Below are 21,660 nucleotides of genomic sequence, written 5' to 3' on the forward strand. Positions count from 1 at the left end.
ATAATTAAATTAGCAGACTTAAATTTGGAATAAAAAAAATTATTGTTAAATAGCCAAATACTCAATTAGAAAGCTCACATAAAAACATTGCCCTCAGGGCTACAGAATGGAGCTGTAATAATAAAATTATGCTTCACAAAGGTATTTTTTGTGTGTGTGAGTCTGGGTGCAATCCAAAGACCTTTTTCTAAAAATCCAAGCTATCTGGATGCCTTGTACAATTAAAATAATGGTAAATGTGTGGGTTTTATTGCACAATAGCCTAATAGTTTGATCAAAAATATCTTAGAAACAGTGCAGACCATATATAACAAAAATGTCCATTTCCAATAGCATTTTTTTATCATCCTTTACCAAACAAAATGAGTTCATTAAATACATTTTTAGTACATACAGGTTTTTAATACATACATGCAGGGTTACATGTAGCAAAAAAAAAAAAACTAAGAATAATGAGATCTTTTGTCAATTTGTTCTACTTTTCATGACAGACTTGTGCCAGTGTCATTAGTTTTAAAAATGAAACAATATCAAACTCAAAATAACACATATCAGCATCCATAGGTAGCCAGCATTAACATAAGGCTATATGTCAAGGGTAGGCAGAAGAACACTGTTTTTTCAGCAATTGCAAATAAAATTATTGAACTGTTTTTAAACACATTCCACAAAGCAAGTTAAGTTGAATTCTTCGGACAAATTTTGCTGTCATTCACCAAGCTCTAGCCATTTACCTAATTTACTAGTTCTTAAATCCAGCCTTACTTTCACCTGTCATTGCAAGGTCCTTGTCTATTAAAAAATAAATAGAAATACAAATCTTATAGAATATCAGTGCTGTTGACTTTATGAAATAGTTGTGTAGCTCACAAATCTGTAACATCAGTAAATGAAGTATTAAATAGATCTGGTGCATCTGCTAGAACTATACTCCTGTTGTGTACCGATCGATCACAGTTCTATGGAAGTGGCTATTTCTTGGGCATTGTGCATTTTTTGAAAGAGTAATTTTGAAATGTTCTCGGAACGTATTTGTTAACCAACAAATCAACCGATCCAAGGAGTCGACCTGTGACAATCAAGTTGGACATGGCCGGTAATTTATTTATTTCTTAATGCTTAATTTCGTCGTCATATTTTGAGTTGTGTGTATTTTTAAATTCAGCATCTGTTTCACTTTATAAGCTACGTGAGACATCATTCACAATGGGGAGCTTTTCTTCTACATCTACACCTGATATACGCTTTGATAGCAATCATCCATTTCCCCAGCGATTCGAAATCATTAAATTTCTGGGAGAAGGCGGCTCTGCAGTCGTGCTCAAATGCTTTGACACCTTCACACACCAAGATGTTGCCGTGAAGTTTGCCAAAGGAAAATACAAATTGAAGCATGAGGTAGGACGCCAACCATATGTGATACCGTGAAAAGCTGAGAAAATCAGAGTCAAGTGACCAAATGTGAGGTTATTTTATGTTATTTGCAGGCAGAGATGATGAAATATCTCATGAAACACAAGTTGGACCAGCAGAATGTTATAAAGTTTCACCACAGCTTCAGCTCAAACTCCTGTCTGGTGTTTGAAATGTGTGACATCAATCTAAAGGACTACATTAAACAAAGACACCCACTGAAAATGCAAGAGATTAGAACAGTTATCCAGCAGGTATGGCAATAATTAAAAAAAGGAATAAATCTGGAAATTTTATGATTTAATGTAGAACACAATTCCATTTGAGTCTCACTTTCTATGTTGTATTATGATCATGTTTTCAGTTGGCCACAGCTTTAGAGGGACTGAAGAAAGTTAAAGTCATCCACAGTGACATCAAAACAAACAACATTATGGTGGTGAATCAAAAGATAAAACCATTGCAGGTCAAGCTGATTGACTTTGGCTTGGCTCTCCACAGCAACCAAACTAGTCAAACCATCAATCAATGTCTTTTTTACAAGTAAGAATTGTAAAAAGAAATGTTTGAGTTGTTTCTAGGCTGCCAATCAAGAAATACAGGCTTTACACTGATGCAATATTATAAATGTGTTACAGACACTCCTGAATAATGACAACTTTCCTTGTTTTAGAGCTCCTGAACTCATTCTCGGGCTCCCATACTCTACAGCTTTGGACATCTGGTCACTGGGGTGTGTAATGGGAAAGATGCTTTTAAACTGTGTACTTTTCCCGGGGACTAGTGATTATGAAAATGTGAGTAATTTACTGTATTCATACAGTTTTATACTTTGAAACCACTATTGCTGCTTTTTTATATAAAAGAAATTAAATTAGGTTGTGTGTTAAACTTGTTTTTTTTGTTTAAATATGGGCATTAATACCGTGATGCTGTTAAAGCAAACTCAAGGTTATCATAATTCAGAAATCTCATACAGCCTATTCTTAAGTTTGTTACAACTAAAGTACCCAATTTGAAATGACAGAAGTTCTTTCACGCTAATATATAAATCCAAAAATGTATATTTGGTTCTCTTTTTTCAGCTGTGCTACTTCACTGATGTTCTGGGACCAGCACCAGACTATCTTGTTGACGCCTGCAACAAATCAAAAGGGTTTTTTAAAAAGTCAAACTCTAACCAGTGGATACTGAAGGTACAATGAACAATGTCCTCCATGTATTAAGAATCATGACTTTCAATATAAGGCAAATGGGTGTCTTTTCTTATTTCTGAGAAATTTGGTTTAAAGTACACAAAAATAGTACAAAAGACTGTGTCATGTTGGGTTTTAATCGTCTGACCCACATGCAAGAACACCCACAGAACAAGGGAAATCAGTAAAATTATATTTATTGCAGAGGATGACAGTCAGAGAAAAAGGGGAAAAACTGGTCCGGAGAGGATTCGATGCTTCTGGTTGGAGCTAAGGGTGAGAGAGTATGGTGAGTTCGATGACTGGAGGAAATGGTAAACTGCTGGAAAAAACTTAACGTTCTTACTTCAGCTGAGATGATACGGACCGGGGGGGGGAAGGTTTGAAGGATCCTGGGCGGATTACTTGAGGTCGAGTGTTGCTGCTTCGCTTATGGTGGTGGGGCAGCTCTGGAGGGCGGACGAGATCTGGGCGGGTTTCGTTATGGCCGGAGAGAGGAAGGCAGCGAGCGTGGAGATCCGATCACCAAGGTGGGGTTCAGGGACTTGGGCATCCGGTGGGCAATAATCCCCCGGCGTCACAAGGAGAGGTTCTGCGCTGGATTTCCACTAAGGGGTTCACAGCTTCTGTAGTGAGAGTTCCTATGGAGGCACAAAAAAAAACCAAGAATCACTAGAAATTCACAAAGTTCGATCACTGGAGAACTTCAGGTGGCCTGTAATACCAAAACTGGCAAAACACTCTGGCACTGGTGTGTAGGCTGCCTCCTCCTCTTATGCTCCTCCAAATGAGATCATGCAGTGCAGGTGATGAATATCAGCTGGTCCACGCCCTCCAGGAATGACTGCCAGGCGCCCCCTGAAGGATGGACAGGGAAACAGCAACCCCAACCACAGACAGGAAACACCCAGGAACCCAACAGACTGCCTAAATCCCTTATATGGAAGCAGTTAAATATTTTTGAATGTTTCGATGGATGGAAAGTAATATTTTGACATTATTATCTTTGTACTCTAAATTGCATTTTAAAGACAAATCCTTTTACAGTCACCTGTGGAATACTGGGGAGAGGAACACCATAAACACAAAAGGTGCTTCAACTTTCGTTTTTTGCATCAAGCTAAAATGGTAAGCCATTAATATAATACAGCATCAACTGGCACTGAGGTTTGTCTTCATGATCTCTCAGATGATATTGTGCTGTTTTGTAAATAAGAGTCACCTGAAGTATGAAAAACTGGCTGCAACAGAGGAGAGGAAGGAATGCATAGCGCTGATTAAGGCAATGCTTCAGTGGGATGCAAAGGAGAGGATTACTCCCAAAGGCATCCTGAGACATTCCTTTATTGTCAGGAAAAGCGACAGTCCTTGCAGCCCTCTCCCTGAATCTAACACTGCATTCAAGCAGGAACCTTGCGCCAGCCAGGTCACGGCTCATCCTAAAATCGCAAGTCAAAATATGAAAGATGTCAAAGGAAAGAGAAGAACATATGACATGTAAGTACCACTGTAGACTTGTTAATATTATGTACACTCACTGGACCGCAACTCAATGCTTTAGGCATCCAGACACAGTGAAGGTGACTTGCTGAGTCCATTTAAATGGAGAAGAATCAAGATTTAGGTGACTTTGAATGTGGCATAGTTGTTGCTGACAGACAGTCTGGTCTAAGGATTTCAGAAACTGTTCATTGATTTTCACACAAAAATAGCTCATCGGTTATACTTTTTTTTTTTTAAAAAGAAGAAAATAGGTACACCTTGATATTTAGTCTTGTTGCTTACCATATCCATCCATTTATGAGCATTTTCTGATGGCTGCTTCCATTCAGGGAATTAATACTCCATGTCACAAAACTTAAATCCTTGAACATGACCATGAATTTCAAAATTTTTTTTTTGTCTTAGTTTTTTTTTTTTTTTGTTATTTTTGCTCTTGCTATTAATTCTGCGTGTGTTTATTCTACAGTTCACAGCAGTCAAAAGATTTAGACAAGAAACTGCCTCCACGGCCAAGCATAAACCAGCCATCTTGTGAACAGTTGAGCAAACCTTCACCTGTAGAAAACAGACTTCTCTCACAGAAGATAGATGGTAAGAGACCTGCAGCGAGCACAACTTTGGAGTCTACCATCAAACAGGAAGAGCCGGACCCTTCTTCTATTGTTGCATCTACCATAACTAGGGAAACCTGCAGCCAGATCACTCATCCTCAGAACAAATCAAAACAGAAGAATTTTTTTGAGAACATATGTCTTTGTTGGAGACATGGCTAAAAGCTAATACTGGTTGCTATTTAAAATGTGTGTGGTGATATTAAAAAGCTTAACTGAAAACAACAATGTCCAGATTTACTAAACCAACAGGATGTGAGACAAAACACTGCTACAAACAGAAATTGCCAGATTATTTTCAGTACTGATAATGTAATCAAATAGTGTAAAAGTATTTAAATCCATGGTTCCAATGTTAATATTTTGTGAGTTTTTCAGTCATTGCAAATAAATCTACAGAGCTGCAGAACTATTAATAATTTCCGCAGATGATCTCTCTGATGTGACTTAGCAAAAACAGCACTGGTTACATTCATTTTCACCCCTGGGAAAGATGTGTACAAACTCTTAAAAGAAATGCATAATGCATAATGCAAAATGGCAAACTGAAAATCCACCCGTTAAGTCGGAAAAATTTATTTGGTGTAGAAGAAAATCCAAATAAAAAATATTTTTTCTTAACAAAAATGTACCAAAAATATTTGTGTTATTTAAAAATATAGATAACTGGAACATTTTTTATTTGAACGATACTTTTTTGAGCAGATCAGCTCCTACACTCAAGAAGAGCTGAGATTAAAGGTATGAGTTTTACTTTTTTTTTACTGCAATAAAAACATTAATTTATTATGAGGCTGCAAACCAACCTGTATTCAAAAAATGTGCCGTGCACTCCACGTTTGCATTTTTCATCGACAAGTCCCCTTCCAAGATTTCTTGACTAAATTGTTTTAGTAAAAATCGCAATGTAGTCAAGAAATGTGAGTTCATACGCGCAAATACGTTACATGTGTTTGCGCATATGAAGCAAATGAATTCAGTTTTTTTTTTTGTTTTAATAACTGAACTCATTTGTGTTCTGTTGCATACAAACTTCAAAAGTTCACGTACCTTTTCCTGCCTGTAACTCCAGCTTTATTTAGTCTTCAGTTATGCTGTCTGCATACCTGAAGCAAAATTTGATGGAGCTCCATGCATGTTGTTCAAACAGCAATGTTTCCCGTAGTACCTAGTTCCATCCTGAGGTAGGCGCAAGCACGTCGAAGGGACCGGAAGTCGACCACATAGCGATGGAGACATTTTAAAATAAACACCAAGCTAACTGCTGATAGAGCTTCGAGCGCACTGCGTCAAAGCACACACAAATATCTTCCATTTATAAAGATTAAGTTGAGTACAGCTCCGTACTCTGTTTGCGGTGCAAATAAGAAAAAACAACCATTTCCGAAAATGACAAAAAGTCTGACGTCGATGTACGAATAACTAACGCCGTGGTAAGTCTAAACCAACAGATTGCTATGTGGAGGCTACCACTTTTGGCTGTTAGCATTAGCTGCTGGCTTGACCCTGCAACCTGCCTGGTCACTGTGGCTGGGCAGATACTGTTTCCATTTATAGGATCTTGCAGTGCAGCTGTCCTGCAACCTGATTTTTTAACGACTTGCGCTTTTCCAGTCAAGTTTGCGGAGGTTGATCTTTTAGCCGACCTTAGCTTCGCTGCGTAGCTAAAAGATTCCGTTAGCCGCTAGTCAAAGACTAAACTGACGGAAGTCATTCTTCAGGTAGAAATACATTTTTATTCTAAGGAAAATGGACACAGAAGAGTCGAAGTCATTATGTGCTTAAATGTAGGTTAATATTGTGTGATTACTTGTAGGTATGATTATGTAAAAGTAGACTATTGATTGGCGCTAACGCTGCATATGAAGGAAAATGTCTGATTTGAGGTGACTGTGATACAATGCTTAAAGGGCATGACAAATGAAAATGCGGGTAGATTTTTACACTTTTCACAACTTCTAAGTTTATATTTTGAAGCAAACTTAAACCGTGTTACTATTGTATTGCTTACACTTAAATTTTGATATGCTCTGTAGAGGATGTTTCTCAAATCTGCACATTTCTTTTAAAAACCCAAATACATGCTATATTTACTGTAGAATTAATATAATTGTATCTAATAGAATTATAAAAACAAACAGAATAGCAGTAACTTGAATTTATGCTAAAATTTTATATGCAAAAATTTCCATTAGGCTATTTTTTATATAAAAATGCCAAAAATATGTAAAGTAAATAAAAAGGTTGACTTTTTTTAATGCTAAAACTTTCAGTTTCTTTCCTATTTAAGGATTTCATCTTTATCTTTTTATGTGCAGGGATGAATCTAATAAATCTGATCTCAGAGTCTTTTTCTTTGTTTTTATTTGCAGCTGTTAGCTTCCTGTCCAGGCACATTGGTCCATCTTTCCTGGACCTTTGGGCTCTGGGCTTAACTCTCTCAAGAAATGGCTGATTCAGAAAAAGCAGAGGAATTTTTGGATGCTGTATGCACCCCCGAGTCTCTCGAAGAAGCACAGACCGCTGCGGCTTCTGCTCAAGGAGAACAGGATGAACATCTGAAAACGGAGACAACTACTAGTACCAGTTCGCCCCCAAGGGAGAAGGAAGCAGACAGTCCCTTGAATACTGAGGGAGAGCAAAGTCTTCTCTCCATGCCATTTCTAATGAAGGAGCTTCGCCGGGACTCCCCAGAGTCTCAACATGCCTCCACAGGAAGTGACAAGCCTGTGTCACGTCACGTCTACGAAAGCGACTCCTCGAATCCCTGCATGTTGTCTCCTTCTTCCAGTGGCCACCTGGCGGACTCGGACACACTTTCCTCAGGGGAAGAAGGTGCTGCTCGTCCTGCCGGCGCAGAGGGCAGTATGGAAGCTGCGAACGATCCTGGCCAGTTAGAAAAAAGAGAGACATCTGCCACAGCTTCGGGGGGCAGAAAGTCTCGCCGGTCGCATTCGGAGAGTGAAATGCTTCCAAACGCGATGGCCGCTAAGAAGAACCGCTGCCAGCCAACCACAGTGGCGCCAGGGCAGGAAAAACAAACCAATGGCAAGTTGGGAAAAGTGAAAGGTCACCGGAGTCAGAAACACAAGGAGCGCATGCGTCTGCTGAGGCAGAAGCGAGAGGCGGCGGCTCGGAAGAAGTATAACCTGCTGCAGGACAGCAGCACCAGTGACAGTGAGCTCACATGTGACTCCAGCACCAGTTCCTCCGACGATGATGACACTTCTGGAGGAAGCAAGACAATCAAGACAGATATTCCAGGTAACCTCCATTACCCTGTCCTATTACATGCATATAGCACACTAATACACTTGGTTAATAGGAGCAAATATTCAGATTTTCTGTGTAAAATACTATAATACATTATCAAAGAATATCAGAGCATATAACAAATATAACTGGTCATCAGTCACACGGGTTAACAACGAGGAGTTCCCTGCATGAATATGAGGTTTTAGGCAAATTGAATAGAAAAGTTTTACATATAATTCATTATGTCACTGTAATGCAGAGCTTGCTTCTTGTGCTTGTTTTATCAGTCACTCTGTTTTCTTTTTCTAGTGGGTTTTATCTTTTGCCATTCATCATCTAAAGTCATTTGCATTGTCTTTTAAAAGTGTAGTTTATCGAGAGGGCCTATGTCCAGTGTCTTATGTACTTTTCATGTTTTCTCTGTTCTGTCTCATCAATGCATGCTGGAAGTGTAGTCTGCATTGTTCAACTCACTGAGTGATACTGATTTAAAAATGTAGTTGCTTTTTTTTTTTTCATTTTTAACAAATAAGACATCGGTACTTTCACCCTCTGTTCTAAACTGACTCTACCGAAAGTCTTACTGCGTTAGCTTGAGTTGTTGACTCTTATTTTTATTAAGTTTTGCCTCAAAATTCAACTGGTAGTACTTTTACTTACATTTAGGAGTCACTGAATGTCTACATCAGTCAAAATAGTGTAAGGGGTTAACTCTTTATTTCTAGTAGATAATAATTGATGCAAACATGCAGGTGGAGCTTTTCTGAGCTAAAATAAGGAGTAAAAATTTTGCACTAATCAAAGGCTGAAGGTAATTAGTAGAAATGCACCAGTCAGAAAATTGTGGCTCATTTTCAATCTCAATTTTTTTGTAAAGCTTTAACCTGCCAATAGCAATTTTTGACCTATTTCAATTTCTTAAGAAAAGTCATATGGCGTTTTTTCCTTCTAGCTTTCCTTCTGTGACCAGGCAATTATTTTTATTAAGAGCAGAGGGGAGGTCACACTGCTGTGAGGGGCGAGTGTCTGAAAAATGTAGGTTTAATAACATTTAGGACACAAGACTTACTTTGGAGTTGGTATTTCACAATGTTTATGGAATTGTGAAATGTCACAATTCCGTAAATTGTGACAGACAGTATTGTAATATTTCCGAGTAGGTGCATTAGTTTTGCTAGCATAATCAAAAAAAAAGTCTCAGTGGAAATTATGGAAAACGTAAATCCTCAACATAAATCTAAGGTTTCCAAGAGATTGTCAACAATTTCAAATTCCATATATAGCAGACAGGGGTTGAAAGCTCAAAAAGGTTGAATCTACATTTAGCCTTTGTGTTATCTGAATCTCTACCACTCTCTTACAGACTAGATAAAAAGCAGACGTTGTAGAAAATCCAGTTTCCTTTTAAAGTTGTTTTGTACATCACTTAGTTACTACGGTCAGAAAAAAAGGTCCGATTTTTGATTTTACAATAGGCCAAGCTGCAAATCAGCCAATTCAGGTCATCAACTGATTTCTCGATGCGTCTCTAGTAAACACTAAGCCTGGCAGTTTTCCTGTTTCTTTAAAATGCTCATGTGTGAGTTGAAGTGTCCAGAATCACTTGTTGACTACGACTCAGGAACTCTTTCTGTAGGCATTTCTGTCTCCAAAGGTTTGCGAGTATCTCCTTTTAGACGGATGAGTGTACTTCAAAGACTCACTAGTTGTGTTCCAAACCATAGTCACTGAATGGGTCACCAACACATCCAGTTTTCTTCCTCTCGGTATCTCGTAGTACATGAAACCGTTTCAGCCATTTTTTTTTTTTTTCCTTTTACATCCCGGATTCCAATTTGAGTGCTTCAACTGCATGATGTAGTCCATCAGCATGAAAAAGAGTCGATCTGCACGTAACCCAAAACAGACCTTCATTTTCTCTTTAATACACAAGTCCACCTCCGAAGCATGAAACGTGCCACTGTATTTTCTTATGGCTTGGCCTCAATGTCTTTAAAGCTGGCTTCAGACGTGCGTCGGAGAGATCCAGAGTGGGAGCCCAGATTCATGGGCTGCTGGACACCAGTTCGTGGGACAGGAACGGCATCGGCAGCGTTCTGGAGGAGGCCATGACGCGCTTTGCTGTGATGCAGCGCCAGACCGAGGAGCGCTTCCGCATCTGGATGGAAAAGCTGGCCCACCTCGACTCGGACAACGATTCGTCCAAGCGCTCGAGCGACGCCCCCGAGGGCCAGCAGGCGGCCCAGCTGTCCCCCCCGAGCTCGTTTTTGCCCTCGTCAGAGTCTGCAGAGACTATGGCCGCCTACATGCTGGCGCGAGAGAACAACAGCCTCGCTCCCACTCCCATGAACAACAATAACATCCTTCCTGAAGCGGTCGCTCAGAATGGGAATATAGGTAGTCCAGACCCTGGGCTCATGAATGTTTAGAGTCTACTTCAGGTCCTGTAGTTTTAATCAACGACAACAACAACAAAAAAAGACAAACGAACAAAAAAAAAAATCTAGAACTAGATGATGCTGAAAGCGTTGCAGTCAGTTGTTACAGCTAAATATGATGGGACGGAGTCTGAGCAAATACACTATTAACAGCTGCCAGACCTGAGCTGGTCACTGGAACTGGCCTCTGTGGAGACCTTGAGCTCAGAGTTTCTGTTGGCACTGAATCACTGTGAGATTTGACATTCAGAGTTCTCCAACTCGGCCGTTTGATTTGCTGCTGCTTCTGTGTCACGGACACGGAATCTTTTCCAACACTGATAAATCAATCAGGGCTGTTATTTCAATATGGGTTGTTTGGTTTGTTTGTTCTCATTTTATCAGCTGTTCAAGCACATACAAAGTATCTAACTCCTACTAAAGTGTGCATTAGGGCACCTGGGCAGAAAAATGATTACAGCGCTAGGTGGGGTGCTGCTGAGTAATAGCATGTGCCTTGTCATTCTAAAGCATTTTTTAGTGCTGGTTCTGTAGCAATCAGGTTTAACACTCCACGTCATTCATGATTTCTTGAACTGTTTGCATCAGGCTTGCAAATGGTTCAGGAAGCTCTTGCATCAACTCTTTTTTTTAATCTATCTTGGTGGCATAGCTTTACTAACAGCAGAACATTTATCATAAATTTGCCTATACATATAAAATGCAATATACTTACTTCTTTTTTTCTCTGCTTTTAAGCTATTACACATGTCTGATGTTGCCTTTCTGTTACATTTGTTTCAATTGTTTCTTTTATTTTTTCTAGCAATGTGAAGCTACTGAGGGGGGAAAAAGGTTGTTTTTTTTTTTCAGCCTTGTTAGACTGTGGACTTCAGGAAAAGTGCTAGATAAATATGTGGAAGTTGGCTTGGAAGGGCAACAGTGTCAAATCATAACTGATGTATTTGCCTTGTTGTGTTTTGTTTGCACTGGCTTTGCCTCCCAGCTTGGCCTTGAGCTCCATGACACAGTGTCTTATTAGCTTAAACGTAAGGATCAACTGAAGTGATTGAGCTGCAACATGGAGCATGATGATGTTTACAAATTATTCCTAAAAAAAGAAAGAAAGGAAGGAAGAACAGACTGATCTGACTTATATCACTTTCTTCTCTGGTTCATCTTATAGAAAACATTCATCCTCGAACATCTTCGTACACTAAATGACATACAGTGCCTTGCAAAAGTGTTCAGAACTCATTGACTTCACATTTTCTCATGACTGTAGACCTTATTGTGTTTTATTTGGATTGATTTTATGATGGACCATCACAAAGCGGTGCGTACATTGGGAAGTGGCAGGGAAATATGTGGCTTTATTTTTTAAAATCTTTTAAACATATTCTGTGCATTAATATCAAGCTCGCCTATAAGTTAATGCCTTCCACTGCAATTGCCGCTAAATCTTTTGCAGTGTGTTTCCAACAGATTTACACATCTAGACAAAAAATCTTCTTGTTGTCTTTTGCACAACATCTCAAGTTGAGGTAGATTTATAATGCTACGAACATTTTTTAAGTCTTTCAACTGAATTTAACTTTGGTTTTTGACTAGGCCATTCTAACATGCCTTCTTTAAATCCTTCCCAGTCCAACTCTGGCTGTATGTTGGCAAGCTGTATGAAAAGAAACCCCACAGCATGACACTGCCACTACCTTCTCTTGAGGTGGGAATGGTGTGTTCAAGTTGTTACTTTATGCCATATGCCTCAAGTCAGACAAGTTTTTATGTGCGGCTGAAGAGGAAGTGCTCCCACATCATAACGCTGCCACTACCATGTCTTTTCCTTTTGTTTAAGTCAATTTATCCTTTTCCATCCACTATTTATTTTCCCCATTTTATTTCACAAGTATGCACTTCTTTGTGTGTTGGTCGATCGCATAAAATTCCAATATTATACATTAGAATTTGTAGTTGCGTTGAGAAAAACTTTGATAAAGTTTGAAGGAATGCGAATCCATTTGCAAGCTACTGTATGTGAGGGGCAACATCTGTAACACACAACGCTTCTGACATCCAAACGCATCAGATAGCTGTGAATGGAATCCTTCACTCATAAACATTCACAGCCGGGATTCAAAGAAGCGCTCCGTATGTAAATGACTGACTGTCTGCTTTCCCGGATCTCAAAGCCGAACACATCGTTTCCCCACCACCTGTTTGCATGTGATTATATAACCATGTAGTGCAAGGCCAAACTAGTTCTCATCAGCAGCATGTGTTCAAGGTTGATCTGTGCTTGATGCTGATATGAATGGCGACTGACGGGACGTTTTACCGGTTGTTTTTCCCTTGCCCTGTAGTTTTGTTTCAGGTTTTTCTGAATGTTGTTTTTTAAGGTAAAACATTTTAAGGGTTTTTTTTTTTTTTTTTTTTGCTGCTTAGATTTAAATGGATCCAGCATCTTCCCTTTTGGATTTATTAAAACTGAAGTTACCTTTTTAAATGAAAAAAAAAAAAAAAGAAGTAGTATTGCCAACACTATGACGTAAACTTGGTGCATACAATCAAAACGTGCATTGAAAACACTAAGGGACAGTCCATTGTTTACCAAAGAGACTCTCCTGGTTTACATTAGTCCTTTTTCTATCATCAAAACGTGACCTTTATATCTGTTTCCCTGGTTACCATGGTTGAAGTATATCTTAGCTCTGTCAGCTATTCATAAGTTGTCTCATTGTACATGCTGTGCAGACAAACCTGCTGTAACACCTACACAAATGTCTGGATAACAGAGTGTGCGTTCACTCTGAGGGACTCTCTTTACAGGGTAGATTAGCCGTGCGCTCCTGCTCTTCCACGATTATTCTTCTGTTGTTTGGCTATTTATCATCTTAACTGTGTTTAATTCACAGAGCAAGGTTATTTTTAAGTGTTTTGTAAAAACTGTAGTGTAGTTTTTATGTGGATGGCTGTTATTTTAAAAACCAATAAACATAAAAACCCCCCCCCAAAAAAACAAACCGTTGTTGCAGACCCGTTTTATTTATGCATGCTTTACAGCATATAGACTCCTTTCAAGCATATGAGCATGATTTTATTATTTTTTATTATTTTTAATGTCACTTGAGGTTGTGTAGATGCAGCGTCCAGTCCGTTTCCAAGCAGAATGCATCTACTCCCTAAAGGCATGGTTTGAATAATGAAGTGTTTTCTTTGTCTCCTGCAGACGGGCCTCCGGTAGTGGGTCACTATGATATTTCAGGCACTGATTCTAACCAGGAGAGTATGAGTGTGGAGACAGTCCGGCCTACGGTGATAAGGCATGAGCTAAAAACACACAGAGGCCAGGACATGGCAGCACACTCTGGGTGTATAAGAGCTCTGAGCTCGATCTCAGGTCAGTTACAAACCCGGTGTATCCGATCTGATCATTTCCTCTCGGTTGAAGTGCGTTGGCTTTGAGAGGGGGGCGGGTGTCTTCCATAAGTAACGGTGGGGAAGGGGAACGGGGCTTTTTAATCTCAGTGAGAGGCCTTTGAAGTACACTTCATCCCACACACGTACATCCCTGGTTTTCATTTGGTGTTGCTAAAAAAAAAAAAACCGTGCCGCTTCTTTAAAGCAGGAAAACGTAGCTGATTCTTTTTTTCTTTGTTTTTTTTTAATAAACACCATGAGAATTAAGTCTGTGATCTGCTGATTTACTTCCTTTAATCCAATCAGTTTTTGAAATATAACAGTCTCTTCGTTGTCTCTGTCTCTGTCAAAGCAGCTACAGTCTTCGTGTGTCAGCAAGGCCTGCAGCTCGCTACTGCTTTGATCCTCCTCCTGATGTCTGACTGTCCCTCTTATTTATTTCAGGCCGTGAGGAGGCAGAGCTGCTGCACAAGGAGGGTTCTCAGCACAAAGGCCAGATTAACATTGCTTCCTCAGACAGTGAGGTGGAAATAGTCGGAGTACAAGAGAACGCACGGTAAAGACGAGTTTGGGGGTTCTTTTTGTGTTTGTTTAAGCTGCACTTGAAGCAGTCCTGATGTTTGTTGTTTTCTTTTTCATATCCAGATGCTCCCATCCATGCGGAGGGGTGATAAAAAGTCTGTCTTCCTGGAAAGACAATTCAGTGGAGCAGTTAAACAGCACAAATCAATCACAGCTCTGGACTAATGCTTCCCCTCGCCCAAACTGGGTCTCCCCTCCCGAAGTGGTGGACCTGACGTTGGACGAGGACGGCGGTCACAAATATCTACTTTAAAAGCGTTCGCACGCCCCGCCTAGTCTGATATAGGCTGCAGCCTAGCCCTTACCTGCTTCTAAACTACTTGTTGTCTTGGACTCCTATTTTTAACTTCCTTGTTTATTAAAGCCATTCTACTGATGTGATTCCCAAAATCCACGCTCGGCAACTACGACCTAGCTATAATGAAATGGCGCAGTGCTGTGAGTGCAAAGTAAAACTTAAACAAGAGCGGGTTATCTGTTCACAATAGCAATATCCTCCCTTCGTTCATTACCTCGGTCACTCCTGCATACCTGAGTTGGGTAGTTTTTTCTTTTTTTTTTTGTTTCTCTTTTGTTTCTCTTGCTCGCAAGTTGAAGACCGTTGCGCCTGCTGCTTTAGATTTTGTTACACTGCTGTTGATCTGCATCTCTGCACACTTTGAGTGGAATGTTTTCGATCAGATTTTTTTGTCTCTCTCTCTTTTTCGATAGCATTCAAAATCAAGCTGAATCTGGCATGCTTTTTTTTCTCTCTCTTTTTTTTTAATACAGCGTAAATATATGACAAGAAGTACCTGATCAAAATAAGTTGGGGAGGGAGTTTAATTTTAGAGGTCTCAACACTGGATGTGCATTCAGATCAGTCGCTATACACGCAGTTCGCTTTGCACAGTGTCCAGCACCGGCACCGCCGCCTGCTCCAGTTTGTTCAGGAAGTGTTTCAGTCACACCTTATGGGAAATGTTACAAAAATTGTTGCGAGTTAAATGAGAGGATTAATAACACCAGTGATGCTTCGGCTCTGATAGATTTACATCCAAGGGTAGTGTTTTTAAAACTCACTAATCAAGACTTATATCTGGCACACAGGACCTTACTGTCATAATTATATAATTCGACACATGACTGATCAGTTGTTTTTTTTTTCCATCTAAACGTCTAAGACTGGTTGACATTGGAGTGATTGTCTGCTTCCATTCATATAGAAAAACAAAAGTCTCTGTTCAGACCTGGTGTAAACATCTGTTCTGGCTGATTCAGATCGATGTAGACGAGTTTAACCAGCATTCACAGCTGAGAGACCTCAATTACCTGCTTTAAATGTTAGACCAAACGCATCGCCATGTCGCAGAGTGGGCTGTCTGTTGGGGCTTCGCGATAAATACTGTTAATCACATCAGCTACAGTTCATCCAATTAAAATTAATTTAGCCTCTGAACATCTACATACCTAGATCTAGGTTAAATACGAGAGAAGAATAGGGTAAATAACATCTGAGTCTACAAAAGCCAGCATTTTAACTACAAATCTGCCAGAGATCGGAATCAGCCTGTTTTCCTTTTAATTGTCTTAAATCGGTGATTTGCAGGTCCAATGCAAGGAATTAAAATTATTTTCCCCCTATTCATTTAATGCATCAAAGAACTTGAATTCTTTTCGCTTAGACGTATCAACCAGCAACACGTACTTTAAAGCATGTTTGGCTTAAGATCAGATAATGGTTAAAGACATACAGCTCTGGAACAAATTAAGAGACCACTTAAAGTGATCAGTCTCTCTGATTTTGCTTTTTATAGCTATATGTTTGAATAAAATGAACATTGTTCTTTTATTCTTTGAACTACTGACAACATGTCTCTGAAATTCCAAGCAAAAATCTAGGATTTATCTGCAGAAAATGAGAAATGGTCAAAATAACAAGTGCTGTCAGACATCAAATAGTGCAAAAAAAAAGTTCATGTTCATTTAGAAACAACAATACTGACGTTTTAACTCAGAAAGAGTTCAGAAATCAGTTTTTGGTAGAATAACCATGGGGCTTTCAATGGGGTTCAGTGAATACTTTCCAGAGCTGTATACCTTTATACATAAGTGATAAAACTGTAATTACTACCTGTTCTGCTTTCAAAACTACTACCTCGGTCACATAAGTTTTTGCTCTTTTCGTCTTTTAATATTTAGGGGAAAAAATGACTTTGAATAGGTCAAACTCTATATCAGAAAACCTGAAATTAGAGTCACCCAGGAAAAGCTTGGTTGATTCCATCGTTAATTTTGACCGCTCAAACAACGCCTCGGTGAAACGCCCAACTTCTCACCATCATCTGTGAACTGCACACGGTTGTTGTCCTACACACAACGCTACTTCAAAATGAATTGTCATCTCACACAGAGACTTAGAATGCAACTTAAGCATTTATAAATCAGTTCATTATCCTGTCGATTGACTTGCTCAGGACAGACGCTGGTGCCAGAAGTGAATGACGTCGAACTTTTTCCGAAACGTTTTGTTTAAATCGTGCTTACAGGTTGAGTTTTTACTGTTGCATCTAAGGAAGAGTGCGGCGCTGGCTTTAATTCAACACTAAAAAATTTGGCTCATTTCCCTCATGTAAACACAAGGCGGAATCTATGAGTTGGCAAATAATTCATTGTTCTAGTTTAAGTTTAGCTTTGAGTGGTGTCAGAACGGAAGCCACGTTTTCATCTGAGAGACTCTTATCAGTGAATGTATGACCTTGCAGTGCTGGCTCCATTTTTACCGTTTTGCATGCTTGTCTTGAATAGGTGCATACTCCTTTAAAAAAAAAAAAGAAAAGAAACTCTGGGAAACCCTTTTTTTTTTAAAAAAAAAGAAATGTTTCTTCCCTTAATTACTGCAAAGCAAGATGGTCTGAATGCCTTGGAATGTGCACTATTTGATTTTAAAAATGTACAAAGCCTGTTATTTTAACTTTACAGAGCAGCAGATTTTGCTGTCTCATCCACAAATATATTTTAATAATGGTTGTGAATTAAGCACATATATATGTATACATATATATATATATATATATATATATATATATATATATATATATATATATATATATATATATACAGTACAGACCAAAAGTTTGGACACACCTTCTCATTGAATTCAATTAGAAAGTGTGTCCAAACTTTTGGTCTGTACTGTATATATATATACTGTATATATATATATATATATATATATATATATATATATACTAAAAAGTAAAAGGAGTGTTGAGTTTGTGCTCATGTGTGAGGCGTTGTGAGGCATTTAATGTGTGTGGTTTTTTCCCCCGTTCGGTCTCCTCAGGGTCTTCTTGCTTCTTTCCTCCAGTCATACCTTGTCTTCATACTGTAGTGGATCCAAGCTGGTGAATTTCTATCAATAGATAACCTTTGCAAACTGCTTTGCTGTTTTTTTTGGTGGGGGGGGGGTTCTTGTTAAACATTGAATAACATTCACTTTCCTATACCATACTTAATAACATAATTTAGAAATTAACCACCAGATGTCAGAAAGGGAACATTTAAAATTTTAGCAATCTATACCAAAGTCTAAATGGAATTTTTGTTCTCAGTTTGTTTCAGTTTTATTGTGTGATCTCGAGCCCCTTTATGCATTTGAGCCTTTGTAAACTTGGAAATATGACACAGATTATGTTTTAAAACTCAAAGATGTCGGTATATCTTTGTTTTACTTGGCCAGTTATTTCCACAGTTTGCAGCTTCCACCTTTATTAAATCTTTACCACAACATTTCTGCTCGTTAGTGACAACAGTATCAGTAGGCAACGTGGCAGGGATGCCCGACTGGTTTTACATTGCATGTTTAATAGCATTTTTTTTTTTTTTTAAACCAGGTCAAAAATTTTGCTTATTGAAGCTTTGGTCTTCTGTTGTTTCTTATTCAGCTTGATTCTCAGTATTTTTAACTAGCAAAACAATTTTTTGTTTTTGGTTGGGGTTTTTTTTTTTTTTTTGTCCTTGTTGCTTCTGCAAGACCCTGACTTCCTTGAAATCATGTATGTAGAACAAAAAGAAACTATTTTAAGAGTAAATAAATAGTATTATTTAATGATCTCTTGTACCTGCATTGTTTGCTTTCACAGAACTCGCCCTTCTTCCATTTCAAAAAAATGTTTAGGACTTCATACAATGGATTAGAATGAATGCAAAAAAAAAAAACAAACTCAGTCAACAATGGGAAGTCAATCTGGTGTTATGTGGCCATTAGTAATTTGAACAAATTGCTTGTTTTGCCACTGAAGCATTGCCTGAAAACCGCAAGTTTGATGACTGTAACATTCAGGATTTGTTTGCATTCCTTTGGGTCATGTGCTGCAACAATTTAGGCAGCGATGTTTAAAATGTAGGGTTTCTTCTGGGAAAGTATGAACTTATTTTTCAGTTCATAAGTATGGAAAAAGTAGAGTATGGAAATAATGAGTGTTGCTTAGTTTGATTCCAACCATTCTTCCACCAACCCTTCAGTCTGCCTGTCCACTTATTCATCAGTCATGTTCCCTGTTGTCTGTGGTGTTTTACAGATGCATTAAAATCCTGAGGTGTCTGCCTTAGAACTCGAGACAAAACAAATGTTTTTGTTTATATATATATATACACAGTATATACAGGGATTGGAGCTCCCGACGGACAGTTTTGGTGGAAACAGGAGAGTTGAGGTGCACATTTAATTCTGTTGTATAACCCCTGTATATACAGTTTATATATATATGTATATGTGTTTATATATGTATGTATGTATGTATATATACCATTGAGTCTGAAAAAGTAAAAAGATTTAAAGTTATTGCTCTAAGGTAGAAAGTGATACAGCAGTGGAATTTTGATTTGATTGATTGCTTTACCTAACTTACTGTTTCAGCTGAACTTCTATCTCAGGTTAATCAGATTCACTATACTTTGTTAGTTTTAGTTTGTTTTTCAGCTGGAATTTTTATTGTTATTCAGGGATGTGAACATTTTCCATAGCCTCTCCATGAGCGAAAGTATTTCCACCTCCCATCTCAATGAGATCTCCCCATGCTTTTCTTTTCTCTGCCTAACAGTCTAGACAACAGGGAACAATTCAACTTTAGCCTCACCCAGCAATATGGCATGCTGGGTCAGGGGTCACACTGCAACACCTGCCACTAGGGGGACATATGGAGTTCACATGAAGAGTACAATGAGGCAGTGGAGCAACGCAATGCGGTCCGCGGGGCCCTTTTCCATAAACTAAAGCCCCTTTAGCTGGTTTCTTTTCACCCCTGGGGCAGAACTTCAGCTGTATGCTAATTTATTTCCAGCAAGCAGTGGCCTCGCGATGAATGGCTCCTTGCAAGAAACGGTCTTCCTTCCCCTTGCAGATGGCTGAATGACGCCACTCCAAGTTCTGCTCTGCACATTTTCCCGCAAGTGATTTCTCCGGTTATTCAGAGTGAGAGCTCGTTTGTTTGGCACCGCTCTGCTGCCACTAGAGGGCAAAAAAAAGAAACTGCTTTCTGTACTCTTTGTTGAGCTAAATACTTTTTACTTTGAAATTGCACTGGTTTCTTACACGGCATCTAAATATTTTGAGAGAATTTGTCTAAAGAGTGAAATAAATTTTAAGAATGATACAGAGAAACTATGTAAACGATATGTTTATGTTAAGAGCACCTGTCAGTTCAAGAATAGGAAATTTCACTCCAGTGAACATAAAGCAAAATGAAAGAGCCTTTGTATTTCACCTCCTGCTCGAAACATTTTATGGTGAGACCTGTGGGAGATGGGGAACATATGGAGCTGAAAGTTTTGTGACCCTCTCAGTCTCCCCATGTCCATCTGTTCCCTCATCCTTCGGGGTTAAAGCTCCAGGCAGGGACTTTTTCTGGACAGTTTTCTGCTCCACAGAATTATAGTCCAAATTTGGCGGGGGAGGCTGTTAAAACATAAGTTAAGATGGGAGATATAGATGAAAATGTTTTCATTTCAGAGGTGACCCTTTAGATTTTGCACATTATTTGTGTTAATAACTGAACTGTTGGAGTCCTGCAGCGTTTAATGTTTAAGGCTCCATAAGGTGCACTGCACATACATATCCACAGCAAACAGTGCAGAACTATGAAATAAGTTGTATCACAACAAAAGCATTTAAAGTGGACTGAAAAATGTTTTATGTTACACATAATTCAGACTTGCTCTAAAAAAAACCCTTCTAATCAAATGATGTTTGAGTTAAATGCCTAATGGGGAGAGGAGGAAAAAGTAACCCCAATGATTTTCACATCCTCCATTAAATTAATAACCTGATGCATCTCATTTGGGATTTTATTTACACAAAGTAGTGTGCAATTGTGAAATACAAGAAAAAGAATGTGTTGCTTTCAGAACTTTGTGCATATACAAATATAAAAAGTTAGCATTTGTTTTCAGCCCCCTTTGCAATTTGTCAGTTTTTGGTGCCGTTACAGCAGAAAGTCTTTTGAAAGTTTTCTTTGCAATTAGTTTAAACTCTGTCAGATTAGAGAGAAATTATCTGTGGCCATCAGTTTTCAAATCTTATCAGACGCTGATTGAGACAGTGATTGGACTTTGACTGGACCAACACATGAACATGTCTTAACCTACAGGATTTCATCGTAACTCTGGTTGTAAGCTTACGTTAACACCGTCGCCATGCTGGAAGATGCACCTCTTCACAAAACCTTATATTTACCTCCATTCCTCTTCCATACCAGCTTCCCCATTCCCTGGAGAAGGCCATCTCTACAGCATGATACTACCACCATGCTTTAGAGCGGGGGTCTCAAACTCCAGTCCTCGAGGGCCGCAGTCCTGCAACTTTTAGATGTGCCTCTGCTGCACCACACCTGAACAGAATAATTAGGTCATTAAGGCTCTGGAAAACTGATCTACACAAGGAGGAGGTAATTAAGTCATTTCATTCCAGTGTTTTGTACGTGTGGCACATCTAAAAACTGCAGGACTGCGGCCCTCGAGGCCTGGAGTTTGAGACCCCTGCTTTAGATGGTAGAGGATGGTGTGGTGTTAATTTTCCACTTCGCAGTTATTAACTTCTTAAAGTTTGTCTATCAAATAAAATCTCATTAAATACATTGACTTGTGTGCCTCGTTCATCAAGTAAGCTGTTTTTTTTAATGTAGCCCCTTGACTCTGACTATGTTTAAGAAAATTCCATGCAGTCCCAAGTTTTAGATATTTAATCTGTGAAAGTACACTTCATTGACACAAAATCATTAAAGATTA

At 38.9% G+C, this 21,660-nt stretch overlaps 2 protein-coding genes and 1 long non-coding RNA gene across 6 annotated transcripts; 2 read left to right on the forward strand and 1 right to left on the reverse strand.

Moving 5' to 3' along the window:
- Positions 1-1,780: 1,780 nt before the first annotated feature.
- On the forward strand, positions 1,781-5,065 carry LOC116724846 (homeodomain-interacting protein kinase 4-like). The gene is made up of 6 exons (XM_032570601.1): positions 1,781-1,956; positions 2,087-2,210; positions 2,499-2,609; positions 3,657-3,737; positions 3,826-4,106; positions 4,579-5,065. Exons 1-6 carry the CDS (start codon positions 1,847-1,849, stop codon positions 4,883-4,885), a joined length of 1,014 nt encoding a protein of 337 aa, XP_032426492.1. The 5' UTR covers positions 1,781-1,846; the 3' UTR covers positions 4,886-5,065.
- LOC116724847 (uncharacterized) lies at positions 2,727-3,840 on the reverse strand. 2 transcript variants are annotated; one of them, XR_004340286.1, is made up of 3 exons: positions 3,334-3,566; positions 2,956-3,250; positions 2,727-2,879 (listed from the first exon to the last, which is right to left on the reverse strand). It is a non-coding gene; the product is annotated as an uncharacterized LOC116724847 (long non-coding RNA). The 2 variants fall into 2 exon arrangements; XR_004340285.1 differs by having other exon boundaries at positions 2,790-3,250; positions 3,334-3,840.
- An 877-nt stretch (positions 5,066-5,942) lies between the features above and the next one.
- ark2n (arkadia (rnf111) N-terminal like PKA signaling regulator 2n) lies at positions 5,943-15,862 on the forward strand. Of its 3 annotated transcripts, XM_032570597.1 has the most exons (5): positions 5,944-6,156; positions 7,096-7,987; positions 13,622-13,792; positions 14,257-14,368; positions 14,458-15,862. In XM_032570597.1, the coding sequence occupies exons 2-5, from the start codon at positions 7,171-7,173 to the stop codon at positions 14,645-14,647; spliced, it is 1,290 nt and encodes a 429-aa protein (XP_032426488.1). In that variant the 5' UTR covers positions 5,944-6,156; positions 7,096-7,170; the 3' UTR covers positions 14,648-15,862. The 3 variants fall into 3 exon arrangements, with proteins under 3 accessions (XP_032426489.1, XP_032426488.1, XP_032426490.1); XM_032570599.1 differs by lacking the exon at positions 13,622-13,792 and having other exon boundaries at positions 5,947-6,156; XM_032570598.1 differs by lacking the exons at positions 13,622-13,792; positions 14,257-14,368; positions 14,458-15,862 and adding an exon at positions 9,977-13,395 and having other exon boundaries at positions 5,943-6,156.
- The last annotated feature ends 5,798 nt before the right edge of the window (positions 15,863-21,660 follow it).

This window comes from Xiphophorus hellerii, chromosome 8, assembly GCF_003331165.1.
Source record: "Xiphophorus hellerii strain 12219 chromosome 8, Xiphophorus_hellerii-4.1, whole genome shotgun sequence".
Classification (NCBI taxonomy): domain Eukaryota; kingdom Metazoa; phylum Chordata; class Actinopteri; order Cyprinodontiformes; family Poeciliidae; genus Xiphophorus; species Xiphophorus hellerii.